A 27,116-nucleotide genomic window follows, 5' to 3' on the forward strand; every position below is an offset into this window, starting at 1 on the left:
ATAAAAGCGTTTGGATAAAAGCGCAAATGTAAATGTAATGTAAACACAGGCATAGGAGGCAATAAGCACACAGGAGGGCAGTGGTTGGTGGCAATTCATTGTGCAGTATGACAACTACGTCAAACATGCAGCCAGAGTCATAAATAACTATCATCAGAGACAAAAGGAACAAGGAGTCCTGCAACAGACGGTATGGCCCCCACAAATCCCTGATCTCAACATCATCAGAGTCCATCTGGGATTACATCAAGAGACAGAAGACACAGAGAAAGCTTAAATCCGCAGAAGAACTATGGCAAGTTCTCTGAAATGCTTTGAACAACCTACCTGCAAAAACTAATGCCCCCCCCTGAGGGGCATTAGTGCTGGACAAAGAATGGTCACACATAATACTTATTTGATTTAGGCTTTTTCTGTTTACTGCACTTTGTAAGTTAATTCATAAATAAAAACTGTTCATAGAATTATTTTTTAAAGGATCCTCACTTTACTTCAATATCTAAAACTTTTGCACAGTGTGTGTGTGTGTCTGTGTCTGTGTGTGTGTGTGTGTGTGTGTGTGTGTGTGTGTGTGTGTGTGTGTGTGTGTGTGTGTTTGTGTGTGTGTGTGTGTGTGTTTCCTACCAGTCCATGATTGGCAGGTAGCATAACAATAATTTGTGCATTGTGGTCCCAGATCATTCTCCAAAAGTCTTTTGTGGTGTGGGGCAGAGGATGCTGGGTAATTATGAATTCATTACTCCGGTAGTAACCCTGTAGAAAAATGATTAAAAAAAAACATATCAATGGGAGAATTACACCTATACCATTTACACCATATGGATTTGTATTTAGGTTCTGGTTAAAACAGTGTAAACATACACTGTTAACACAACTGAGTAAATCACCGGCTCATAATCAGAGATTCATCTGCACATTTAGGATTTGGTTGCATTTTAAAGGACTAAACAGAGCTTTGAAGGTTAAATCAAATCTGAGTGAAACCTTGCATTTGCTGGTGATAGGAGGACAGTGAACTGTTATTAGTTGAGCTATGAGTTCAAACTCACAACAAGATAGTGACTTCACCTGATAACAATCCAATCGACAGCACATGGCAATTTAACTTCCTGCTTTTTACAGGCTTTTGGGTTAAGAAGATACTCTTAACTTCTTAGTCACCCTTTTACACATCAAGTTCATGTCAATAGCCATTGAGAGTAATACTGAGCCTTTGGTAACAGTTGTATAATGTCTTTTTTAGTTTTGGAGGAGTTTCAAGACAGGAGAAAATGTCACAGAGAAGTCATCAGGGTTATCTCGGCTCAGGCTTAAGACTTGAAATTTTTAATTTAAAGCTTGCATTACAAACTATGGCATAGTTATTACTCGACCCAGAACCGAAGTTTGGCCGGACCAAAGTTATATTAACTATTTTTTGGTTTTTATTTTTTGGTTTTATTGCTGTGAGTTTGAAGGGTGTACACATTATCTGGCAGGAATGGTATAATGAAGACACTGTTGAGTTGCATTATGGGAAGTATAGGATCCAGTGTTTTTGGAGCTTGACCAGTACTATCGACTAAATATCAGAATATCTCGACCTCTACTGTTTTGATTTTGACCATTCTTTTTTCAAACTGCCTTTCGTAAGGCCCTCAACTTTATGGAAGTGCAATACTAAACTGCTGGCATGTCCCGTTAAAGGTACAGTCCCTGATTTTGTTGTGGCAACTCTCACCTCTCCCACTTTACTCTACTTGGTATTCTGAAACAGTGAAAAAAAAAAGTAAGTGAACCCTCTGTAATTTTCTGCATTTATACATAAATTTGTCTTAAAATATGTTCAGATCTTCATCTAAATTACAAATTATGAACAAACAATCTATTTTAACAAATAACACACAGATAATTGTATTGTTCTTGTCCATACTGAATACATCATGCAAACACTCACAGTGTTGGTTAGAAAAAGTAAGTAAACCCCTCGGCTAATGACATAAACAAAAACTAACTGAAGCCAGGAGTTTTCAAACCTGGAGTCCAGTCAATTAATGCAAACTGCTCAAAAAGCCTTCACTGGACCCTACTCGTGTTGAGAACTAGCGACTGGTTTAATTACTTCCATTCTTATCTAAGGCTATTGTAAAGGCGGTTTTAAAACAGGTCTCAGAATTCCTCTCAAGGAACGCCCTCCTTGACCCAAATCAGGCTTTCAGAGCAGCAACACGACTGAAACAGCTCTATTGTCTATTGTCTATGACAGAAGCCCTAATAGCAGCCAGAGCTGCAGCTCAGTCTTCGGTCCTTATCCCCACTGGAGCTATCAGCAGCCTTCAACAAAGTGAACCACCTCTTCCTACTCTCTGTACTCTCCAATATGGGCATCACAGGCAAAGTGCTTTCTTGGTTTGAATCTTATCTCACTGGGCATTTCTTCAATGTGTCATGTCTCTTTTCAATATACACCACCTCCTTGGGTCCAATTATCCACTCGCGCTGCTTCTAATATCACTGCTGTGCAGACAACACCCAACTATGCCTGTTATTTCTGCCAGGTGACCACGGTCTTGGCACGGATCTAAAGCTGTCTTCTCAGACCAGTCCACATGAATGAGGGAACGGCACTTTCAACTAAATCTCTCTAAGACCGACCTCTTAGTCATCCTGGCAAATCAATCTCTCCATCACAAATATAAAAATCAAAATCGCCTCTTCAAATCTCATCCCAACCAATGTCATGAGAAACATGGGTGTCATGTTTGATGACCAGCTATCCTTCTCGGACCATGTTGCATCTGTCTCCCAGTCGTACCGCTTTGCTATATACAACAAAAGCGAAATCAGGCCTTACCTGACTCAGTATGCTACCCAACTCTTGGTACAGTCCATGGTTGTCTCTCATCTTCACTATTGCAATGCCCTTTTAGTGGGCTTCCCCTCATGCACAGTGAAACACTCACAGATGGTCCAGAATGTGGCAGTGCATCTGGTTCTCTATCAGCCTAAAAGGACACGTCACTCCGCTGCTCATTGACCTCCAATGGCTATCCATGTCCTTCCGAATCAAGTTCAAGTTACTATTGCTTGCCGACAGAGTTTAGTCTGGGTCTGTACCCATCTACTTGAAATCAATCAGACAGGCTTATGCTCCTTCTCGGTCACTGCGTTCCTCCAAGGAACGTCGTCTGGCATTGCCATCCCTGCACACAAGGCAGTCACAGTCCAGACTGTTGTTGTTTGTTTTCCCCTGATGGTGGAACAAGCTACCAAATGTTATCAGAGCAGGGGCGTCCCTCTCTATCTTCAAGAAACTCTATAAGACTCATCTCTTCCAAGAGTATCTCCTCTCCTTAGACCTCTAACGCCCCAACATGCCTAACTTGTTCTTACTGCACACTCTCAGTGCATTTCTTGAACTGATCTCTTTGCAATTTTTCTTTTGAATAGATGTAGCACTTAGCAATTACTTCAAGGTCAGCTGTAGTGTTTTCTTTCACTTGTAAGTTGCTTTGGATAAAAGTGTCGGCCAAATGAGTAAATGTAAATGTTAATGTAAGAACATGCAGCACTACGTCAAAAAAGTACACTGCATACCAACATGAAAACATCATCCCAGTGGTGAAGTATGGTGGAGGGAGCATCATGATTTGGGGCTCATAGAGGGGAAAATTAATTCCCAGGTTTAGCAAGGTATCTTATATAATGTTAAGGTCCCTGTCTGCCAGCTGAAGCTCAGTAGAAGTTGGGTGCCGCAGCAGGACAATGACCCTAAACATCAAAGTAAATCTACTACAGAATGACTTCAAACTAAGAAAATCCACCTTGGAGTGGCCTAGTCAGAGGCCAGACCCTTAACACAATATTGTGCAGGATCTGCCGCTACTGGAAGCACTTATTTGAGGTTACTGCTGCCAAAGGAGGATCGACCAGTTATTAAATCCAAGGGTTCACTTACTTTTTCCTCAAGCACTGTGAAGGTTTTAATGGGTGTGTTCAATAAAGACATGAACAATTATTATTGTTTGTATGTTATTATCTTAAACACATTGTGTTTTCTACACTTGTGACACCTATTTATGACCAATTAATGCAAAAAAAACAGGTCATTCCACAGGGTTCATGAGTATGAACTGTGTTGAGTCAAAATGTCAACACTGAACTGATTGAAAATTTGGGGATTTGGGCATCACTCTAACAAAATTAGGGATTGTACAGTATATTTAAACACACAGTCAGTGATGCTGACTGAGTGTGTTTTGACTTGATGTGACCTGCTCTGAGTCAAATCATCAGAGAGAGAGAGTGGTAAGATCAATAACTGACAGAAGAAGTGGAAATACTGACCATGATGTAAGAGGCGTTAATGTAATCCGTGCCTTTGATGCCAGGCAGAGGTCCCAGGCCAACCCTCGCTCGCTCCGCTGATCATAGATAGGCAGATGGGGAGGTGGTGGTGGTGGGGGGGGTGTAAAGAGAAAAAGAAAAGCCATTTACGAGATTATTAGAACAGTGCAATCATACTGATTTAATGATGAATGAATGCACACCCTGTGACTATTGCTGACTCAGACCAATATTCTCTGGTATAAGGTGTGAGACATGGGTGTGGGCATGTCTATTGGTATGACTATTCCTGACTCTGTATGGGTGTGTGTATGTGTATGACGATTTATGAGTATGCCACTGGTGACTCTGTGATAGTGGCTCTGTGATGTTGTGATGAAATGGCTTGTGATTATGCTGCAAAACCAATTTCATCCCTTTGCTCTTATTGGTTGAGTATAGACAGTTCTTGCTAAATATTGGCTGGTTATTCAGAAAAGCCAGCGACTGTTAATAGATGAAGACAATAGCGATTAGCTGAATAATGACACCGAGACCAAGCTGGTATGAAAATGATATTCTTATAATGAAGTTTCTGTTCTTCACATTCACATTTCTTCACATTGAAACTAACAGCAACAGATTTTTTTAGTCGAAGTGATTGAATTTCCTTTATTTTGTGTACCAATATTACATTTGGTAAGTTTACAGGAAATCATACAGTATAATTTTTAGTGACATGGAAAAAGTTTTAGTCATGGTTGTCAAGACATACATATGCTAAATCCGAAGATGACTTGGTTAGTCGGGCTAAGAGGAGGTAGCAAAAATAGGTTTTCCTGAAATTTCCATATGGCAGGAAAACCAAATCTCAGAAAGCTAACAGAACTTGAAAATTTTGGAAGAAGACTTACTTCTACTGTCCACTGATTTTAGAAAGTTGCAATCCTCACACCCAACGTAAATCAGTGGGGAGCCAAAGCAACCTGTTAAAAATTACCCGTACCTTGGCATTGTGCTTTACCATAAGCTCAAATGGGACCTGTAAACTGACCTCATAAGCACTAGGACACAACAAGGAATGCATTTTTTGAAACAAACTGTTACTCTTTAATGTCCACAACAAAATGCTTTGAATGTTTTACTGTGCTTTTATTGAGAGTGTCTTAGCCTTCTGCATGTCACTGAGGTACAGAAAGAGTCTGTCAGAAAAATGGTAACAACAGCCAGTTAACTGTTAGGGATCAAATTACCAAGTATGGAATGAATTTACAGAGGCAGACTGATGAATAAAGCAAACAATATTGTGGGTGACAAGAGGCACCTCCGTTCTTCTTCATTTAAACTGTTGCCATCTAGGCGACGATATTGTCTCCCTCTATTCACCAAAAACAGATCTAAATTTTAATTTGTTCCCCAAGCCATTAAGTTTTTAAACAAGTAATGCACATAATAATTAAGCAGGATATCCAGCTGGCCTGACCAGCATTCTCTGGTATAAGGTGTGAGACATGGGTGTGGTCATGTCTATTGGTATGACTATTGTTGACTCTGTATGGGTACGTGTATGCGTACGACGATTTATGAGTATGCCATTGGTGACTCTGTGATAGTGGCTCTGTGATGTTGTGATGAAATGGCTTGTGATTATGCTGCAAAACCAATTTCGCCACAGGGACAAATAAAGTATCTATCTATCTATCAGTCTGTGTGGTATTACCTTAACTGAGGCCACGCATACCAAATTCGAATATTGATCAAACTGTTTAATAGGCACAGACATTTGTCACTGTAATGCCTCCTACTGGACAACATTTTTTAAGCTAATTCAGTATCACTTTCAGATGCTCTGTGTCAAGCTTCCACAACTCATGAAGCTTTCATTAATAAGTTAAAAGAAATAATCTATCAGTGCTGAACGGTACAAAAATAATTGCCCTTGCTTACTTATGTTGTTTATTGATTTCCTTTGTGTGATTCTTCTATAATGCAGATGCTGTAAATTTAAAGGTAATCTACACTGATCCGCCACATAATTTAAATCAGCTACCGGTTTTTAAATGTTGTGGCTGAATGGTGTGTACATTTTATATATATAGAGATATATATTATATCTCTATATATATCTATATATCTATATCTATATATATCTATATCTATCTATCTATCTATATATATATATAGATAGACAGGTGACCTAAGGGAGAGCTTGGACTCATGTGTTAGACAGCGCTCTCCACCACCATCATCAAAACACCAAATGAGGGAATATATTTTAGAAGAATACACACACAGTTCATCCATACATTGAACAATGTGAATGGCTCCTACTAATTACAACTAATTAGAGCTAATTACACCTGTTTTTACAGGGCGTTATTATTTTCTGCTGTTGGTCCTGGAGGTAGTTTCATTTCTAATTAACAATGTTAATGTAAGTGAGTGTAACACTTACATGGCACAACAGAGGAATTTCGATTTTTCTCTTTGTTGCGCTCTTTGTGAGCATTGAAGCATTCGATGAATTTGGCATTGCACTGTGTTACCAGCTGAAACACAAAAGAAGACAAGAAGAAGGGTGGGAGTGTTACACTTTGTCAAAAATTCATATGACAGACCAACTAATCAAAACTAGGAAGTTGTATCATTTTAATGAATATTGTGAGATGACATTTCTTTTTAACTTCACCTGAACCCAAATGTAGCCCTGACATTTTCTGTTCTGGTTAACCATGACCTAACCTAAGCACTAACCACACCTACAGAAGCATTTTTCAGAGAGGAAACATAATTCAACAAGACCTGAACATCTTTAGCCTATGTTAACACAAAGATTGAAGCAAGGGAAAATATTAGCCTGTACCAGAATAAGAAAACTTGACCTTTCAACAGTTTCAAAAATGTCTCGTTTACATGTTGTATCTTTCTAGCTAGAAACTAGCCACTAATATATCTAATAATCACCTAGTTCTTGTTCAGTGTTACCGTGTTGTCTTGTTGGCTTTGATGCATAAACTAACTGCTCAAACTACAGTGTCTCATTTTCTATTACATATGTTAAATACACATACAAAATGCAAAGAAAAAAAAGATGGTAGAGAATACTTTGCCTTGACAGAGCTATATCAGCTGTTCCCTTGTGTTTCCAGTGTTTGTGCTAAGCTAACCTAAAAATGTCTGGAACTAACTCTGTACTGTCTACAAATAGATCAAACTGATATTGATTTTCATATCTAGGTGAACTCCCAGTAAGCAAACACATGTACTTCCCAAAATGTTTGTAAAACTGACTTTAATAAGTGTACCTTTAGTTCAATATAAAATTGTACAAATTTGTACTATAAACTAGCAAAATCTACTTTTCACCTTTTATTTGGATCAAAATGTATATATCTTTTTCTTGGGTGGAGACATCCATATGAGGGCTTATAATTAATTCTATAGTAAAATGTATTAAAAAAAACTTGTACTTTTGAGTACAAGAATGCACTTCTCCCATACTGCTGTGTAATAAAATGTGCTGTGTTTGAGTCATTAACCCTTTCCTTCAACAGAATCAGTAAACATAAATAAGAGTTCTTTACAGAGACCTGCAGGTGTTAGACAAAGCAGCAGAAAATCCCAAGCTAAGAACAGAAACTGCCTCAAGAGGAAATGCAAGAAAGCTAAAAACAGTTACTTAATTCTGCAGTTCTAACCCCGTCATGAAGTCATAAACACATAAACCTTAACAAAGGAAGCAACTGTTTTCGAGCTCCATCTAATCTAGACATTGGACTCGACTGCAGGACCCAAATACTCTCCTGTTGTCAAGATTTACAACCACCCAGGGCTGGATGATGAGAAAATCTGAGAGAATGACCAGGAAAACATTTATTTCAGAAATAAATTATCAATAAATATAAGAATTTTTTCAATTATTTAATTCATTACTTATAATTTAAGGACAAACCCACAGATTTGTTTTTATCTCAGATTGTCCTTTTTTTTTTTGGTCCCCAGTCTCAATCTCAATCTGAGTCATTGGAAAAGTATCTGTCAAACTCCATTCTGATCCAATTTGTTGAGTATCTACTGCCAGTGGTCCCAGGATGGGCAAATCATCGTTGATTTTAGTGTGTCCCATCCTTTCTGATCTGACAGAAGGGCTACTTTGGCACGAGACAAGTACATTTTGATGATGGCTATGGAAGGAGTGTGTCACAACACACAGTGCATCGTACTCTGCTGCATATGGGAGCTGCATAACCAAAAACGACTGAATTGCCCATTCTGGTCATAATATTTTGGCTCATCACTGTACATTTTCATCCAAAAGCATTGATGGTAAGACATTCACTCTCAACCAGTTATGCCACTAGTTTGATGTTTTGTTTTATTGACAATATAAAATCTGTCCCCTCACCTTGAACTGTTTATCCAGACGTGTCCGGCCATTGTGTCCTGGTGTTGTGATGCTGGTGAAGTAGCTGTGAAGCTTGCTAGCTGTCATTTCCGTCTCCTTCCCCAAAATAGCTTCCATTAAGGCGTTGTGGATGAAGATGTACTGCTCCTGAATCAGCAAAGAGGTGTTAAAAGACAAAAAAGTTGTTTTTTGTCAATGATCTGGTATAGCAGACACACACACACACACACACACACACACACACACACACACACACACACACACACACACACACACACACACACACACACACAGACAGACCTAGACCATAAATTTGCATTGCAACTGCAATTTTGCACTAAGAATATCAGTTATAACCACATTTGGGGTTAAAAAGATGCAATGTGCAGTTTGGTAAGGACAATAATGATCATTTGAATGGGATGAATGCTCTTTAAATTATTTCCAGAGAAAAAAAAACTGAACAGAATTCAGCAAACATGTTCAACATAGATAAGCTTAACAGTAGCTGCAGCCAGAGGAGACAAAGAATAGTTATTACAACGCTCTGTAAAAAACTGTAGAAGTTTAGCTTTCACAATTAAATCATTTATTAAATTCATGTGCCCGTGGTAGATTGTTTGATTTTTAACTACACAAGCTTTACACTACAGTATTATAAGTGACAGTATACAGTTAGGTTTTTGTGAAGAAAGTACACTGAATGGGTTTTGAACCATAGTTAACATTGTCTAAGGACAGTGTGTTGGTCTTTCAGTTTGTTTGTCAGTCAATCCAGGATTTTGATACCGAGCCAGGTACCGTATCTCTTAATCTACTAAAGGTGAATATTCATGGTCCCCAAAGGATGATTCCTAACAACTTTTATGAATCAATGAGCTTTGTTTAAGCACCTTAAATCAGACTAAAGTTTCCCCTTGACACCAAGGCTCATAACAAGATATCTTGAAAATTAGCAAATTAACCACAACTGGATTTTCATGGTTTAACCAACACACAACTACTGACCCCATTATCATGAAATTCACAGTGAATATTGCATGAGCTCTCCTCTAATGCTTCCATCTATCCATGCCTTTGCATCATAACATTATTCGAGTGCATATTTTCCTCAGCAAATGTGAAACTCTTTGAGTTGTACAGAAACTCTCCAACCTGTAGTGTCGTCAAGAGAGCTGAATGATGTGTATTGACCCACTAAGATGCAGGTTTTACCCACGTCCCTTTATTTTTTTTAATGGGGTACAAGCTGGCAGAAAAACTGTTTCATCTAAACCCACCAAAAGGAAACAATGAGGCAAATGTGTATGTTGCCCATGCTCTCCTAACTTACATTAAATTTCCCAACAAGTCTCACAGACATTTGGTTCACACACAGACATAGATATACAAACCTCAGTCTGGACTAGGTAATTGCGCTGGGTGCGTATGTGTTTGAGGAAGCCCAGTACATTAACTGTGCTCTTGTCTTTGATCTGCTGCAGCATACTGTCAATGACGATGTATGTCCCTGTCCGACCCACTCCAGCACTGCAACACAACACAGTAACACTGAGGACCAGCAGAAATCAAAGGACATCATGAGAGAAAATGATGGATTCGAATCTGAACCAGGGACGTAAGGTGCATTTCATTCACAGCTACCCACAAGATCTTTGAAGCAGCAGTTTTCTGCCCTGTGTGATTTTGTGAGTGTAATACTAAAATGCCCTACATTTTTAATTGACGTTTCTTTTGGGCGGAGACATCCATATTTGATACCACAACTTTTTGGGTCTAAGTGTTTGTATCTAAATAGGGAAAAAGGAATCATATGTCCACTTTCTAATAAAATGTGTCCTTTATGCCTATGCAAGTTCATTATAATCACAACTAATATCCTTGTCTGAGGCAAAAGATTTTCAACTGTTCTGAATCAAGTAATTAATGGAAGAAATACAGATGATGTAAAGATGATGTAAAGTTCTGTTGAACACTTGCCACATTCTACACGCTGACAGCATGGCCACCATTACAATTAACACTTATACCTTAACAGATTCAGGACTTTAAATTTCTTGTTGCTTTAAAGCAGCAGGGTGAATGTGAGTGTGTCTCTGTCTGCTATATCGCATAATGAGTGGGAGGATATGCGCGTGTGTGTGTGTGCTTGTTTTAACTGGTGTGCCTGCAGCCACAGCCGTGAGGCAGTGTGACAGGTTATTATCGACAATTACAGAGCAGATGATAGCATAAAGCTTCATACCCCCCACATCACCCAACCATGGCCACCCTCAATTACCAATACTTTCCCTGCACGCCTTACTGTAAAAAACCCTTAAATAGAAGCTGGCAATTGTGACTGCAGGTTCACTGATGCTGCTTAGATAAACCGCTGCAGTAAAACCAGCTTTCAAGTGGAAAAAAAGCACAAACATATTGTTGTTATCAGCTCCAAATTCATCTATAATATCTCTACCTAAAAATACAAAGACTTGAATAACTGGAGCATTTTAGCATCTGTTGGGGCAGTAAAAGCTAAATGAAAAGTGGTTTATTCATTGACAAACAAAGGATAAAACTGTTGCCCTTTTTTTCCACAATAATCCAATAAAATCTTAAAGAAACCTTTAGACCTTTATAAAAATTAAATGTACAAAAGTCCCCAAAATGAAATAGTTACAGAATGACCACAAATGTTCTGCTCTCACAATGAACAGGGATTTGTAATCACAGACTTCACTCTCAGTATCAACCTGGCATTAAGCGTTTTCTGGTTATTTTAAACGATCGTCAGTGACATAAGTCTGTACAGAAAAAAACAGTTTTAATGTGTACAATGACAATGCAGTCTAATTATTCCAGGAGAAAGAAGGAGGGAGAATGGAATCAGGAAGGAAGGAAGGATGTTATAGTGAAGTAAAAGCAGTATAGTAACATCACCTGCAGTGAACAAGCATGGGTCCCATATCAGGTATCTGGGCAGCTGAGGACCTGCGGACAAAAGTGAGGACAGGCAGGGTGTACTCTGGGACACCCATGTCTGGCCACTGGGTGTAATGATACTGGAGCACTGTCCGTTCATTCTGGGCCCTTGCCTTAGGGTTCCCCTTCCCACCCTGGATTGAAAAGAATTAGGAAAAGAGAGAAAAAAGAGATGCTTGTTAAGTTGGAGGAAAATAAAAAGACAAGATTGTTTTGTAAGCATCAAGTGAGGGGGACTAACTAGCCTCTAAAATATGGTTAGGTTTTCGAATTTACCCACAAACCTTTAAACCCAACTTTTTTATGAAACTAAATACAGTGAAGTAAAGGTCATGACTGAAGAGATATCATCATCTGGTCAATGTAATTAACAGTTTTAGATTACAATAGTAGCAGATTAAAGGAAAAATGGATCCTGAAAGCTAGATGACATGATTGTCTTCACTTTTCTTTTAATCTCAGTGTTATTATAATGATAACAAAATGCAAAATCAGACTTGACCTGGAGGGTGTCACACTTTACCATGTCTAACTGATTCCCATTTTGAAACAAAAAATCAGATTTATATTAAAATTTCATCCTCACCTTTTTGAATTTAGTGTTGCGCAGTGTGAAATGGCGAATAGTGAAGCAGGCATGAACTTTGGTGCTTTTCAGTGTGACTAACATGTTGCCGTACTCTTCACTGTTCTCTGTCGGCCAGTACTGGTCACATTTTCTCTGTAGTACAAGCACACAAACACAAGTCAGATTAAATTACTGTCAACAAATTGTGGAGGGTTTAAGGCATGTAAATTTTAAGAATATACGTTGAACCAGGAAACCTTAAGTCAATTTATCACTTTTTACATGAAAAAGATCAAATACCTGTATTATTCTTGTGTTGAGAAATTTTCTCCAGGTTTAAATAAATCTAGAAGGGTACCAATTTACATTCAATTGAATGTAGTGACCTGTTATATAAACCCCTGACCCTTCAGGGATCTTTCTTTCCATTTGACTTAAAGCATTCAAATGAGTGGGCTATTGCGTCAGAACATACCCGCCCTTTCTCCACTAAGTTGGTGATCATGACGATGATACCAGTATTTTGCTCCCACACCATCCGCCAAAAGTCCTCAAAGGTGGACTTGAGAGGTCCCTGGGCTGCGATGTAGGCTTTAGGCTTATTATAACCCTAATTGATGAATGATGCAGAGACAGACTAGTAGTTTGGCGATATGTGACATATAAAAAGTATATTAAACTATTACAATCAAAAATCTTCCAAAGCTGAAGAAAATATCTAAAATATATCTCACATCCACATAGTTGGCATTGATGTAGTCGCTGTGTTTGGAGTCCTTCCCAGCCAGCAGCCGTAGCTTCACCCTGCTGTGGTCATCTTAGGAGGAAACACAGAGCAGTGAAACAATTAGCATGTTTTTGTGACTGAAACCATGGAAGGAGCGAACCTCAAACCTAACACAGTACTGTCCATGTAAAGTTGTTAACTCGTTGCCCTGCCAATCAGAAGGAAATAACCTTTGTGGTTAAAACAATGGTTAATCTGTGTTATCTTTTTACAGACAGCTAAGCATCATGGCATCCATGCCTTCAGAATGCACTCTAACAAACACAAGACTGAGCTGCTTCCAGCCGAAGTCAAAGGTTGTATGAGACACCAAGTATTTATAACAGATTGATGTACTCAAGCACCAGGCCTATATGTGTTGCTTCAGCTCTAGAGTATTTGTGTTAACTTTTTACTCTAGTGCTGGTCAGTTGGTTGGTCTGTTTAACAATTAACATATACACTCTGGTTCTGAGAAAGATCGTTGATTTCTGTTTAAAATATTTAGAAAAACTACAAATGTAGTAGAAATCACAATTTTTGGACTTAGCACCTGGACAAGAAAGATTTTTGTGTGTTTTGCACACAGCTTGCTCAGAGAAATGTGGCCAATTATAAATTTACCAGTGATATTTAGTATGATTATTCAGCTTCAGCTCTAGAGTATTTGTGTTAACTTTTTACTCTAGTGCTGGTCAGTTGGTTGGTCTGTTTAACAATTAACATATACACTCTGGTTCTGAGAAAGATCTTTGATTTCTGTTTAAAATATTTAGAAAAACTACAAATGTAGTGGAAATCACAATTTTTTGACTTAGCACCTGGACAAGAAAGATTTTTGTGTGTTTTGCACACAGCTTGCTCAGAGAAATGTGGCCAATTATAAATTTACCAGTGATATTTAGTATGATTATTGATGCAATGACACCATTACATTTCCTGTTATGCCACTATCTGGGCCATACTTCCATTAATAAATATCTCAAAATCTAATGGATACATGTCATTTAGTGGGGAAATTCACGTTTCCCATGGAATCTTTCTCAGTTTTTTAGTTAATTACATGAAGTTTCCTTCACACATTTTTTTTTTTTTTTTTTTTGACAAGAAGTCACTTTATTTACAGGAGACAAAATGGTATCGGACATCCAGCCTTCATCAGTGTCACAACACAATAGTAAGATGCCTCTTAAATAACAAACACACAGGTGATCCACTGTAAGGTAATTGGCATTGCACATGGCGAGGCCATCAGCTACATAACAACCAATGAGCTTACAGTTTTGATCAAGGAAAAAGGTGCAAAGTAGTCAACACACACATACACACACACACACACACACACACACACACACACACACACACACACACACACACACACACACACACACACACACACACACACACACACACACACACACACACACACACACACACACACACACACAGACTCACTTACATAATGCATTCCCTAGCCCCTTACCATGACCTTAACCATCACAAATAAATGCCTAATCCCAGCACTTACCCTGAACGTAATCTAAACCTGATTCTAACCCTAAAACCAAGTCTTAACCCTCATAAAGCCTTTTCTACTCGTGGAGACCTCAGTTCTTGTCCCCTCAGCAACATGAGTCTCCATGGTCCCAACCAGCATATAAGAACAAGCACACACACACACAAGAACACACAAACACAAAAAAAATGTGACCATCCAGTAGACTCACCAATCAAATATTAATTGTTAATATGCTTTCTAATTATAAAAGATATTAAATAGTCAAGTGGTTATAGACACTGGTAGAAAATCTTAAGTGTTTATATCAGATTACAAAGAAAGGAAGGACTTGTACAGTAGCTACAACTTTATAAAAGCTATTCTTTTGGATCTAAGTGTACATTGTGGACAGGAGCCGTTCATTAAACAGTGAATATCCATAAGGCAAAATTACAGAAAGACCTCTGGATTGTACTCTTCATTCGGGCCATTAAGGTGTATAGTTTTAAGGGTATATACAGTATCCAGAAGCAAGGTCACTATTTCTGTGACTCAATTCTATCTTTTCAACACCAATGCATTTTAAATCTTCAATTTTACGTCCAAAGTCCATGAAATGTTTTGCCACTGGTGAGCTGACACCTTTTCATTTAATGCACCTTCAGTGTTAACTGAAACCTCCTCTCCCATCTATATTCATTTTAACTTTTTTAACCCTAACCCTTTCCTGAGGCTAGGAGCAAGGAAACAACATCCCTAAACATTTCAACTGCAAAATCTAAAGAACCCCTTTTTTGAAACAGGAAATGACAAAGCTGATTTATTATTTTAGTATGTAGAAAGGTGACAGATCACCTCATCACTAGATTTTACTGCTCCAATTTGCTATCCACTCTTTTCTCTGGTGAAATATTGCTTCGTCAAGTGGAGGAAGAAATTTAAAGGAAAAGAAAACTTCTGCCTTCAGCTACTCTAAAACACACCCTGCCTGCCATTCTACTCTGGATCCAAATATATATATCCAAATATTGAAAATTCTTAATATTGAAAAGTTGACCGATGTCTTCTTTGTAGACCAAAAGTAGTGTTAGTGTAGTTTTCGAAGTGTTTCATCAATGAATATTCATTGACAACCTCTTCTCATGACGGAAATAGGACTAAAACTAAATAAAAAGCAACCTTTGAAAACCGGAACTATGACAAAATGTACTACATTTTTCATCAACTAATAAAAACTAAACAATAATATGAAAGAACAATCAATGGACAATTTAATGCAAAGTCTTAACAACCTGCGTGCATCTTTCGGACCATACACTGTAGCTCCTGATTAAGAAAACTGTTTCCGTCATTGTTCAGAAGATGATTTCGCTGCTTGAGCTAACTATCAGGTGCTTTGGATGTGGATGTAAAGTTAATGTTACTTTCATTTTGATGTTTTAGTGTTGCTATCAAAAGGAATTAGTAAATTCCAAGATTAACGTTGGCAGTAACCATCTAAATCTCCCTCTAGATGTTCACTAATGAAATATCACAGTTGATTTCATCCAGCCATATAGTGTCTCCTCTCAAACTAAACCCAGAAAATTAACAGTATGTATATAGTGAGCAAGTGAGTGAAACCAGCTTCTGAATGACTCACTGGTCTGCAGTGAACAGCACAGGTACCTGCAGTAATGCTAGGTTAGCAGGAACGACTCAAAGCAGTTCTGTTCAAACAGACAGAGTTTGGACATGCTAACTGGATTTACTGAGGCGAGTCAGTCTGTGTATTACTACAGAACAGACACCTTGTGATGGACATCCATAACCATGGTAACTGTAGAAAAAGATGGCCAAAATGTTTAGAAGACATAACAACTAAAAATGCATGACAAAAATGAGACGAACAAATCAGTTATGAAAACTAGACTACAACTAACCAAATTAACACTAACCGAAAGTCAAAAGTATTCTGCTAAATGTCACATAAAACAAAGAAAGGCAACAAATCCACACATTTGAAATACTATATAATATATAATATAATATACTGTAGTAGTAATCATTATATTAATTAATATTACACTTGTAAAGCAGTGAGGACTGACGGCAGACCTGGCCACTGGAGAGGTGAGCAACAGACTTCCTCATCCATAGCGACAGAGGAGGAAGTCCCAGCGGGAGAAAGCCTGGGCAGATCAGCCAAGGATCCCCCCCATTTCCCCCTTATTATTGTTTTTGTTATCGTTCTCATTATTGGGCTTTTCTCCACTAAAAGTGTTCTTACAGTAAAAGCCATGTGAGCAAAATTCACCAAAATCTGCAGGTGGGTTGCAAATTTCACCCACTAGTCAGGCACCAAAGATCACACCCACTGACCTCAAGGTGGCACTGTAACAATCAATTTTACATTTTCGCAATGATCTCAAAAACAGCTTGGCTTAAAGCAAAACAATCTATTTGGTGGCCGTTCATCCAATTCTCAAAAAATTTGGTATACATCATCTACAGACAATTATGGCAAAAAATTAGGCGAGGAATTTTGATATGTCAGTCCATTTCAATTTTACAAGCCAATCATTTGTTATCAAAGTAGGTCATTTTCAAAGACTTGCAGTAACTCATGAACGCATTGAGACATCAACCTGAAATTTGAGACACATGTAATCTCATATCGTAATCAGCTGCATGGATTCGTACAAAATTTGGTTCGAAAGATCTTGGGTAATGACTCAGTTGATGCATAAAATTTGGCAATTGACTAAAGTGGATGTAGCCTATTAGAAAAAAATCTAAATTTCTAGATTTTTCAAATTCTAAACTTTAAAAAATCTAAATAAATAATATTAAATTATCTGTACATCCTACAGGGCTGAAATTTTTTCAGCACATCCACTGAATTGTGACACAACTGATAAATCGTCACTGCAACCTACGATCAATACAGAAGTCCATCACTCTATATTTTTCAAACATTGATATCTCCACAGGTCTTCATTCAAATTCTACCAAAATTGACACAGACATTCTCTAGATGGTAGGTATCAGGTGTTTCAAAAATGTGTTCAGATCAGTCAAATGGTGACATTCCATAGTGACATTCAGTGTCTGACTGTAATTAGTACTGTATATACATCATTTTATATTTGCCAAATGACTGATCAAACTTCACAAAAGTATTTGACAATATAACCGACTGATTTTTTTGCAGAATTTTATCACCAACATTTTGACTGTTGTAAGTGTTTTAAGTTTAAATAGACAAAAATACCCCAGTTTTGCACAAGTGATTTTATTGCATCAAGTTGTGAGAGGGTGTGTGGGAAACCATGTCTCTCCATTGAGCAGTCAGTAAGTCACATTCTCTGGGGATAGATAGATCCAGGGTTTGAATCCCCAGGTTTCCAAGTCCTACTTGCCAACAATGTGACAATTCATGCATGTGGTATCCAAATGTTCTCAAGCTGCTTGGACCATGATCATTGCCACTTGCGTCTATATTTATTATTAATATTATTTATATATTTTTTTATTAGTTTAGCCTTAATTTTTAAGTTTTAGGGAGATCTTGCTTCAAGCAAGCCCAGAGGAGGGCACTGGTCCATTGCAGGTGTTGTGCCTTCTCCTGCTCATTGAGGAGTGACTGTTTTTATTTTCTTTGTTTGGTTATTTGTTACTTATTAAGAGGGAGGGAGGTAGGTGTGTGTGTGTGTATGTGGGTGTGTATGTTTGTGTGTAGGTGTGTGTGTTTATGGGTGTGGGTGTAGGTGTGTGTGCGTATAAGTTCACATCATTTTCATGCTTATCAAACCATTCAGGGACCCCTCGTGCTTTATGGATGGGGGCATTGTCATCCTGTTTCTCCACTCATTTGCAAGTTTTTTCTTTAATTTGTCATCTGTCTATATGTGTGTGTGTGTGTGTGTGTGTGTGTATGTGTGTGAATGACGGAGTGCAAGATTGTTGTAGATGGTAGACAGGCAAAAGAGGTGATGAGTGAAGTCGATGCGGAAATTAAGAATTTAGGGTATGGATGACTGGATTCCAGATTATCTCAAAATCATTGTTTTTAAATTGAGGCAGATTCTTCCATTGATGTGTATTTGATTAGTAGACTTTTCCAAAGTTTGATATTGTTTTCCACTGATTTCAGAATCATGAGAGAAGTGGGTTGAAGTTGAGATTGACCACCTCTGACAGCCTAAGGGATCTATGACTCCTAAATATGTGATATTACCAGTGAGCAGAGCGAGAGGTGGTGGATAAATGATTCACTAAAAGTAGAAAATAAAAATTCCCAATTTACTTTATCAAATGCTCTTTCTGCATCCAATGAAACTATATGTAGTGGATTAATTTTAATTGTCTACATAGGTTGTTAGATGAGTGTCTTCCTTTAATAAAGCCATTTTGGTCTGACTGGAATGGAGTGACCGTATCAATTCATAATGCTAGGGCTTTGCTAGTGATTTTGTGTCTGTTTTGCTGAAAGATATTACCTTGATGGGGAGGTGGGTGTTTTGAATCAGATTTTAGTAAAAGAGAGATTGTAGCAGTGTTCATGTCTATGAGAAGTTTGAATTTTTGTTTAATTTCAGCTGTTTATGTGTTGAAAATGGGGGCTAGACTATATCAAAAGTGTTTATAGAGGTATTTTCCATAATTATTACTGTATTAAAAATTGAGTTTTCCTATTTGTATGTTCATTCAATTGTAACGTATATTTCCCTAAATTATTTTGGATTTGTGCCGCAGGACTATTTGAGTTGATGTTCTCTAATTCTTTAATCTTTTGTTCCAAGCACATTTCCTGTTCTGTTTCTTGTGGATGATTTTTCCTCTTAATATTGCTTTAGCTGTTTCCCAACGTAACGGTAGTAATGGTGCTTTTACTGGTGAATCATCTATGTCAAGGAAGCTCACTCTCTTATAAAATAATTATCAAAGTTGGGGTCATGGTATAGGGAATTATTAAATCTGTTGTGTGTGTGTGTGTGTGTGTGTGTGTGTGTGTGTTTGTTTGTGGGGGGTTAAGAATGGTTAATATTCCAGCTGAGGGAAACAGCAGCAGGATTGATAATGGTAATGGGGTGTATTAGTATGTCTGAGATTTTGGAGATAATTGAATTACTGGATAAGAAGGAGTCAGTACGAGAGTAGGAGTGATGAACCGGTGAAGAGAGTGAAAATTCTCTAGCGGTCGGGTATCTTAAAAACTAACCATCGCCAAGACCAAAATCACCCCTTAACTGTTAAATCATTTCTGGTGATTCTGAGTTACGTGTGCTGTTTGAATTGTTAGACCTGTCTAATGATGGGTTCATGACTTTATTTAAATCTCCTCCGATTATCATTGGGGAGTCAGACAGTTTGGAGAAAGAGGTGAAAAAGGTGTGGAAAAAGGATGGGTCATCATTATTTGGGCTGTATATAAATGTAATAGTGATGGGGTTGTTGTGTATTGTGATATTTATTTTGATAAATCGTCCTTCAGGATTAAATTGTGGGGTTCTTAATTTATGAAAGTCATGATGTGTGAGTTTCTTACTGTATACAGTATCTGCTTGTAATCTGTTTATGTGTTTGATTATTAATTCTTTTTGCCTGTGAACCAATTCCACGGATGCTCCAAGTTACACATGTAAGTGAATTCAAGGTGACAGGATGTGGTAGTCTCTTGTTTGATTTTTTGTTTGTTTGGTGTATGTCTGTGTGTGTGTGTGTGTGTGTGTGTATGTATGGGCATATGCACATAGTATGTGTCTGGGTATGTTTATGTGCAGATGAGTGGGCAATTGTTCTTTCAAAGGTGTGGAACATGAATAGAATGTGTGTTTGTGTGTGTGTGTGTGTGTGTGAGTTTTTGCATGTACGTGTGTGAGAGAATCGAAAGATATAGGTTGAAAAAAAGAAAAAAGATAAAGAAAACAGCAAGTAGACCAAAAAAAAGGAAAAAAAATGACATAAAATACAATGATAGAAACATCAAGTGCAAAGGTGCATGTGAAACTAAGAAGATGCATTTTCATGAATACAAATCTGCATTGAAGATTGAGCAGGAAGGAATTAGGGAGTCAAGGGGTAAAAAGAGAGAGATTAAGCTAGGGGAGGTGGACTAGAATATCCAGGGTGTTATTTTTGTCACATTAGAGATTACCATCAATGTACAATTTATCGACTGAGAAGACTGCTTTCCATCTTGCATGTTTAGTTTTCGGGAGTAGTGTTTTGCATCTGTCCATGATTTCTTGGGGAATTTGGTCATTAAGTACATAGTCCGTGCCTTTTCAGTTGTCTGACGTGACATTGTTTTTGTTTGAAATGTTTGACTTTTTTTTTTTTTTTACCACTATGGGTCATGGGCATTTGTTCAAGGGGGTATTTTATGTACTATGCAGTGTACTTGGTAGAATGTAATGTCCTTTACTGTGTCCAGGGAGAAAAAATTAGGTTGTCTCTCATGTTGAATGATTGTAGATTGAGTATTGTTTCTTTCTCGTCCTTGTTTTCTTTAGTAACGGGGAGCAGCTGGGTTGTGAGGGAGGTAGCACAGTGTTACAGGGATTTGTTTTCTTTAGCTAGTGTGGCTAGTTTTTCTTGGCTGAATTTCAAGCTTTCACAAAGCTACTGAATTCCTTGTGAAGCACTTCGACAAGTGCTATTCTTGCATCTAGACCAGAAAGTTAATTGAAATTTTAATGTAAAATAAAATGTCACTGCTCTTAGTACAGGGGAGCTATGAATGGAGTTGGATTGCCGGAATCTCTTGGTGGTTGGTGTAGAGGTGAATTTGTCCTTGTCTTCGCCTTTTTTCATGTCGCTCGTGGTGCAGGCAGTTGAAACATTCATCAACGTAGTCCTCAAGGTCTTCCAGATCTAACGGTTTTATTATTGAAATTGATAGGTCACAGAAAAGGGGTTTATTTTGTGGACAAATAAGTAGCAGCTGTGTTTGCAATGTAGCAGCTGTGGGCTGCCATCTTGAATTATGTCAGCAACCATTTGGAAGAATCATAAGGTAATTATTGACTAGATGGCCAGTTTACTTTTGATATTCATGGATCCCAGAGGAACCCTACTGATTTCAATGATCCAGTTGCCTTTCCTCAAGAACCACCCTTACACCAAATTTACCACTTGCACCCAGAATCATGCAGTGGTTTAGTACATTCATCCACCCCAAAATAACAGCACTTTGGAATTTTGTTATTCATTTATCTCTTCTTATTTTCTCCCCATTTTACTCATCACATTCTACCCCTGGAAGCATTTACTGAGCTGTACCTGCTGCAATAGAACGTCTTTTATTATAAACTTTTAATGTAAAAAACCGAGAGCAATGACTCATACCTATTGGCTGGTTTAGATAATCAAAACAAATCCAATTGACTACACTTGTAACCGGAAAACATTTTGAACAGTTTAGTGTTTTGACTAAGGATATGTTCATTTTGATTGTTATTCTGATTCAATTAAGTTAAAATGTGTTTGTGGTTTTCAACACATAGTTAACACATAGTCAACACATAGTTTTAACAGCTTCCTAGAAAGACATGTATACACAACAAGTGTTTAGAAAATGGCCCAAAATATACATCTCTTTTAAATTAACTAAGTTTGCTGAACAAACAGCAAAATACCTGTGATCCTCTAGAATTTACAACAGAATTTGTGTTTGTAGAAAATATTACCACATGAACTGACCTGTGTATCATACTATTGTATGTTTCTTTGCATGTCTTAATACATATAAAAGACATTTTGCCACACATTCTCTGCAGCAGTTTAAATTACAAAATGGATAGATGTTTACATCAGAGTGTTTACTACATGATGAACATATTAAAGGTTACGCATAAAGCATGTACTCACAGGCCACTATGTTGATGTATCTGTTCTTGTGCTTGTTGTCAGGGTGGTTGGAGTGCTCTGATGTGATCTTCATATCGGCAGTGCACCGTTGAACCTCCTGGGTAGGAATACACACACAGACACACCACTAGGATTAGATTTCCAGAACATTTACTGTGGATATCCATAGTCCCCAGTTCCAAGTTTTTTCATGACCCCTGATCTTTTGTCTTGTACCACCTTCACATCAAAATTTGAACTTGTATGCAAGACATGCCAAAATCCAATGGAAAATTTGCTATGAAATTTACTTTAACACTTTCCATTTTGGATGCCAAAAACCTTCTTGCTGTGACAGTTCTAACCACTGCACCACTGTGCCGACCAAAATTTTGTAATAAATTTTGTACTACATTTTTCTGTGCTTTCTGTGTAAATGCAGCTCTCCTAGTTCTACCTGTTTAGGCAAATTTCAAGTTCCTCAACCTCTCATTCTCTCTCTTCTTTCCCTTTTCATTCTTCTTCTCCTGTGGCAACAGAAGGTGTTTCTTTCTCTATACCTTGTGATTAAATAAGCTACATTCCTTGCTTGGTATATTCATTTATTTTCTTATGCTGCTTTTCATGTTGGAAAGTAACAACTACAGTGAAATTACAGGATTCACCCAGGAGATCTTTTTTTTTTTTTACTTCCTGTATTTCTTTTTTTTATCATTATTCTCCTATGTGGATACTGCCTTATGGCTTTTTCTTAAAGTCCTAAAAATGATAGAGAGCAATTCTAGGATTAGCAGCCTGTGAATATACAGTGTTTAATGTTGAGTTTCTGCCAAGAAGACAGCTGTTGGCATGGCCAATAGGGAAGGTAGGCACTCTATTTGACTCTGATCTCTCAGTCTCATTTCCCCTGGAGCTCTACGGGCCAATTGCCTTTTTTAGCACTTTTAAAAATTGATTCATCATACTAATTGGGAGGGGGACTTATTTTGGGTGTAGTGGACTTCCCGGTGAGTTTGCATGAGAGGATCCGGTTGCAGGTATGATGGGAAGAGACAGGATTTGACTAGAGATGATGTGACACAAACAGGTGATGTGATAAGCTGATGGTACCTGAACTTACACATACAGTATAAAAAAAAATAAGCAGACACTTAAAATCAACCAAATACAAGGACAAACAAGCTCTGATATTTGCACACACACACATATGCATTCACACACATAAACATGTCCCACTTCTGTTTCTATCTTTGAACATGATCAGGGTGTGATGCCAAGTTCCCTCTTCTGTGATAGTGAATTCAAGTAACTTGGGGCCTGGTTTGCAGTCAGTATGGTACATACAATACACTGTCACGTTCTGCTCTTACAGGCTGACACAGTGATGCAACGGTGTTCATCACATGTTATCTGACCTAGCTTCATGATTCTGCTCCCAAAAACGTTGGAGTGTGCCTTTGACGCTGCATGAATTTGCTACAAATCCTCCCAATCAGACAACCATATAGGTCGTTCGTCCCTACCCTCTGATACAAGCCGTAGGAGCGTCTCCTGCCCCTATAGGCAGAGGTATGTCACTGATAAACTGTTAAAAATCCTTGTTGAAATAAAAAACTGCAGCATGATGATGCTGTCGTAAAGGTTTTGTTACGTTTAGGCACAAAAAAAAATTGGTTAGGTTTAGGGAGAGATAATTTTTTCGGTTAAAATAATGGTAGGGAACCTTTGTCAACATGGTTACAATAATAAAAATGTAGATAGGGTAATAGGATGATCTTGGTTAAAAGAATCATTGTTTACTCTTAGTTTGAAATAGAAAATTAACAGTAGTCTCCTGCTTTAAGGTCCACTGTTTTGTCAAGCCATCCATCCACCTCGACCTCCTCTCAATGCTGACTTTTTGTTTAGATAGATGGCTTTGTTACTTGAACATAAGCATGTCGTTTTGAGGCTTTTGCTGAAAATACTGATGCTGTCTCACACAACAGGTAGATGTTGCTTAACAAAAAAAAAGCAACTATGTGTCATAAATAGCTGCCTGCACAAACAACCAGTGGAGTCATTTTGTATAGGACAGTCTCTGAATTTGATATCAGAGAGTTAACGTGTGCAGATGGGTGACAAATGAAAGGAAAACCAAGCATCAGGTGTGTCAGTGAGGTGTTTTTTCAACTATGTCCTCAGATAAAAAGTTCAAGTTAATTTAGTCGTATTTAGACAATCTCATCCTTTTTATTTTTAGTCGACTTAGTCAAAGAAAACCAAAAACATTTTAGTCTAGTTTTAGTCTATGAAAACACTTGACAATTTAGTCTTTTTTTAGTCATCAGAATAATGTTTATTAAATCTAATACAACCCACAAAATCCACAAAAATTATAGGTTGTATGAGAGAATGCAGCTTCCAGCAGTGAAGCTTTTGCAATGGAGGTCAGTCATTGCTATGATTGATCATGCTATACAATCCACAAAATTGTTCAGAACTGTACAACAGCCCTACAATAAATCCTACCCTAATGTTCAGTTTTGCAAGAAAGGTGTTGATTTGTAGGCCTTGATAGTGTTGTATTAGACTGTGTTATACTCATACAGTAAGTTTTTAGGTTGCACACTACCATTTAAATACATTTGTAAAGATAATATTTGGAATCTCTTTGCGCAAAATACTAGGTACTGGACAGCTAACTACTTGCCAACAGACTTTATTCAAGCCCAAAACCATCTTCTACATTAAATTCTGTGCATTTTAATAATCAGTAGATGTCGCTATATATAGCTTTGTGCTGGTTTGTTTGTGTGTTATTTTCCCTCAGTATATATTGGGTGCGGACTTCTAAATGCATTGGGTATTTCTAGTGTTTTCTAGCTTTCAAGTATTGAGTGTTGTGCATCTTTCAAGCAACAAGAGTGCAGGCACTCTAACATGATATGCCGGTTTCCAGAGAAAATTATACAATATGCTCCATTGTCCTCCCAAAATATTAAGCTGCAAACTAGATAAAGCTGATAAATTAGGAAATCAATGTTCTTACTTATTTTACTGTGATATTACTGTGTTGATGCTACTTGTTTGCTTTTACAGTAGATAAACAAAACCCTACAAACTCCTGTGTATTTTGTATCATAACAGTAGCAGAAATAACAAATGTCCAATAGATGATAAAAGTATTTAAATCAAATGCGTAGCAATTATTAACACCATCAGCACAAAAAGTTGTGTAACTTAATCAAACTGCAGCAATGAGTCTTTCCAAAGTCCGCAGACAGCAGGAATCAGGTATACTGAGATGGGGAGGCTCTAGGGGCAGCCTGTTATAGTAGCTCCCATTCACGTTGTTGTGTTTTGTACTATTGTGTTAAATTTATTATCTTTAAACACTCTCTTTGCTCAACTTTTTCAGACTCCACAAATTCCCTTTGAGTTTAATAAAATAATATCTATCTATCTATCTATCTATCTATCTATCTATCTATCTATCTATCTATCTATCTATCTATCTATCTATCTAATACCCTCAGGCTAACAAGCTAAAAAGCTAACAAGTTAACAAGCACTATGTCTACATGAGCCTGAAGCTGCCAGTCGGTCTCTTTGGCATTCTTCAGTGTACGGGCTGTAGTTAAGCATGTATGGGAAGTGTTAAGGGCTGGAAGTCTGCACGAGAGCTGGTATCAGTAGCAGCCGAGTTGAGAGTATGGGTTTTTTCGGATCTGTAGCACTGAATGGTCTCAGCAGCGTTGGCATACAAGTAAGCCCCGAGGGGAACACATGTCATTCAATCACTATATGAACTGCTTAAAGCAAGCTTTTTCACATAGCACTCAAGTAAATTTGTAACACTAATGCAAAGTTTTTAACACCATGGGGCATGATGCCAGGCGGGCTGGTTTGAGTATTTCTGAAATTGCTGATCTCAAAAAAACTCAACACCTCTGCAGACGAAAACACCTTATTGATGAGAGAGGTCAGAGGAGAATAGCCAGACTTTTTCAATCTGACAGAAAGGGTATGGTAACTCAGATAACCGTTCTTTACAGCTGTGGTGAGCTACAGCAGCAGAAGACCAAGATGGGTTCCAAACCTGTCAAGAACAGAAAACTGAGGCTGCAGCGGGCACAGGCTCACCAACACTGGACAGTTGAAGACTGGAAAAATGTAGACTGGTCTGATGAATCTGGATTTTTCCTGAGGCAATCAAATGGTACGATCAGAATTTGATGTCAAGAGCATGAATTCATGGACCCAACCTGCCTTGTGTCAACAGTCCAGCTGGTGCTGGTGGTGTAATGGTGTGGGGAAAGTTTTCTTGACACACTGTGGGCCCCTAATACCAATCAGTCATCGTTTGAATGGCACAGCCTGTCTGAGTATTGTTGCTGACCATGTGCATCCCTTTTGCCAATTTCAAATGGTAAATTTCCAGCATGAAAATGCACAATGTCACAAAGCAAAAGTTGTCTCAAACTGGTTTCATGAACATGATGATGAGTTTAGTGTACTTCAATTGCCATCCCAGTCACCAGATCTGAAACTAATAGAATACCTTTGTGATTTGGTAGAACAGGAGACTGGCAGGATGAATGTGCAGCTAACAAATCTGCAGAAATGATGTGATGCAGTCATGTCAACATGGACCAGAATCTCAAAGGAATGTTTCTAACATCTTGTTCGAAGAACTGAGGCTGTTTTGACAGGAGGAGGCCCTATCCCAGTATTAGTATGGTGTTCCTAATAAAGTGCTTGGTGAGTGTATAAAAGCTGAATAGGTGTGAGAAGG

General features: G+C 38.0%; 1 protein-coding gene across 1 annotated transcript in view; it reads right to left on the reverse strand.

The window, feature by feature from the left end:
* Positions 1 to 27,116, reverse strand: part of LOC120807313 (receptor-type tyrosine-protein phosphatase gamma-like) — a 207,253-nt gene that overhangs the window by 15,002 nt on the left and 165,135 nt on the right. Inside the window, exons 16-25 of the mRNA XM_040159103.1 lie at positions 22,361 to 22,457; positions 12,977 to 13,059; positions 12,718 to 12,852; positions 12,261 to 12,395; positions 11,633 to 11,808; positions 10,105 to 10,240; positions 8,711 to 8,857; positions 6,761 to 6,854; positions 4,327 to 4,403; positions 625 to 753 (exon numbers count right to left, since the gene is read on the reverse strand). Coding sequence (XP_040015037.1) covers positions 625 to 753; positions 4,327 to 4,403; positions 6,761 to 6,854; positions 8,711 to 8,857; positions 10,105 to 10,240; positions 11,633 to 11,808; positions 12,261 to 12,395; positions 12,718 to 12,852; positions 12,977 to 13,059; positions 22,361 to 22,457 — 1,209 coding nt within the window. The remainder of the gene's footprint in view (positions 1 to 624; positions 754 to 4,326; positions 4,404 to 6,760; positions 6,855 to 8,710; positions 8,858 to 10,104; positions 10,241 to 11,632; positions 11,809 to 12,260; positions 12,396 to 12,717; positions 12,853 to 12,976; positions 13,060 to 22,360; positions 22,458 to 27,116) is intronic.

The sequence above is a fragment of the Xiphias gladius genome, chromosome 21 (genome assembly GCF_016859285.1).
Source record: "Xiphias gladius isolate SHS-SW01 ecotype Sanya breed wild chromosome 21, ASM1685928v1, whole genome shotgun sequence".
Lineage (NCBI taxonomy): Eukaryota > Metazoa > Chordata > Actinopteri > Istiophoriformes > Xiphiidae > Xiphias > Xiphias gladius.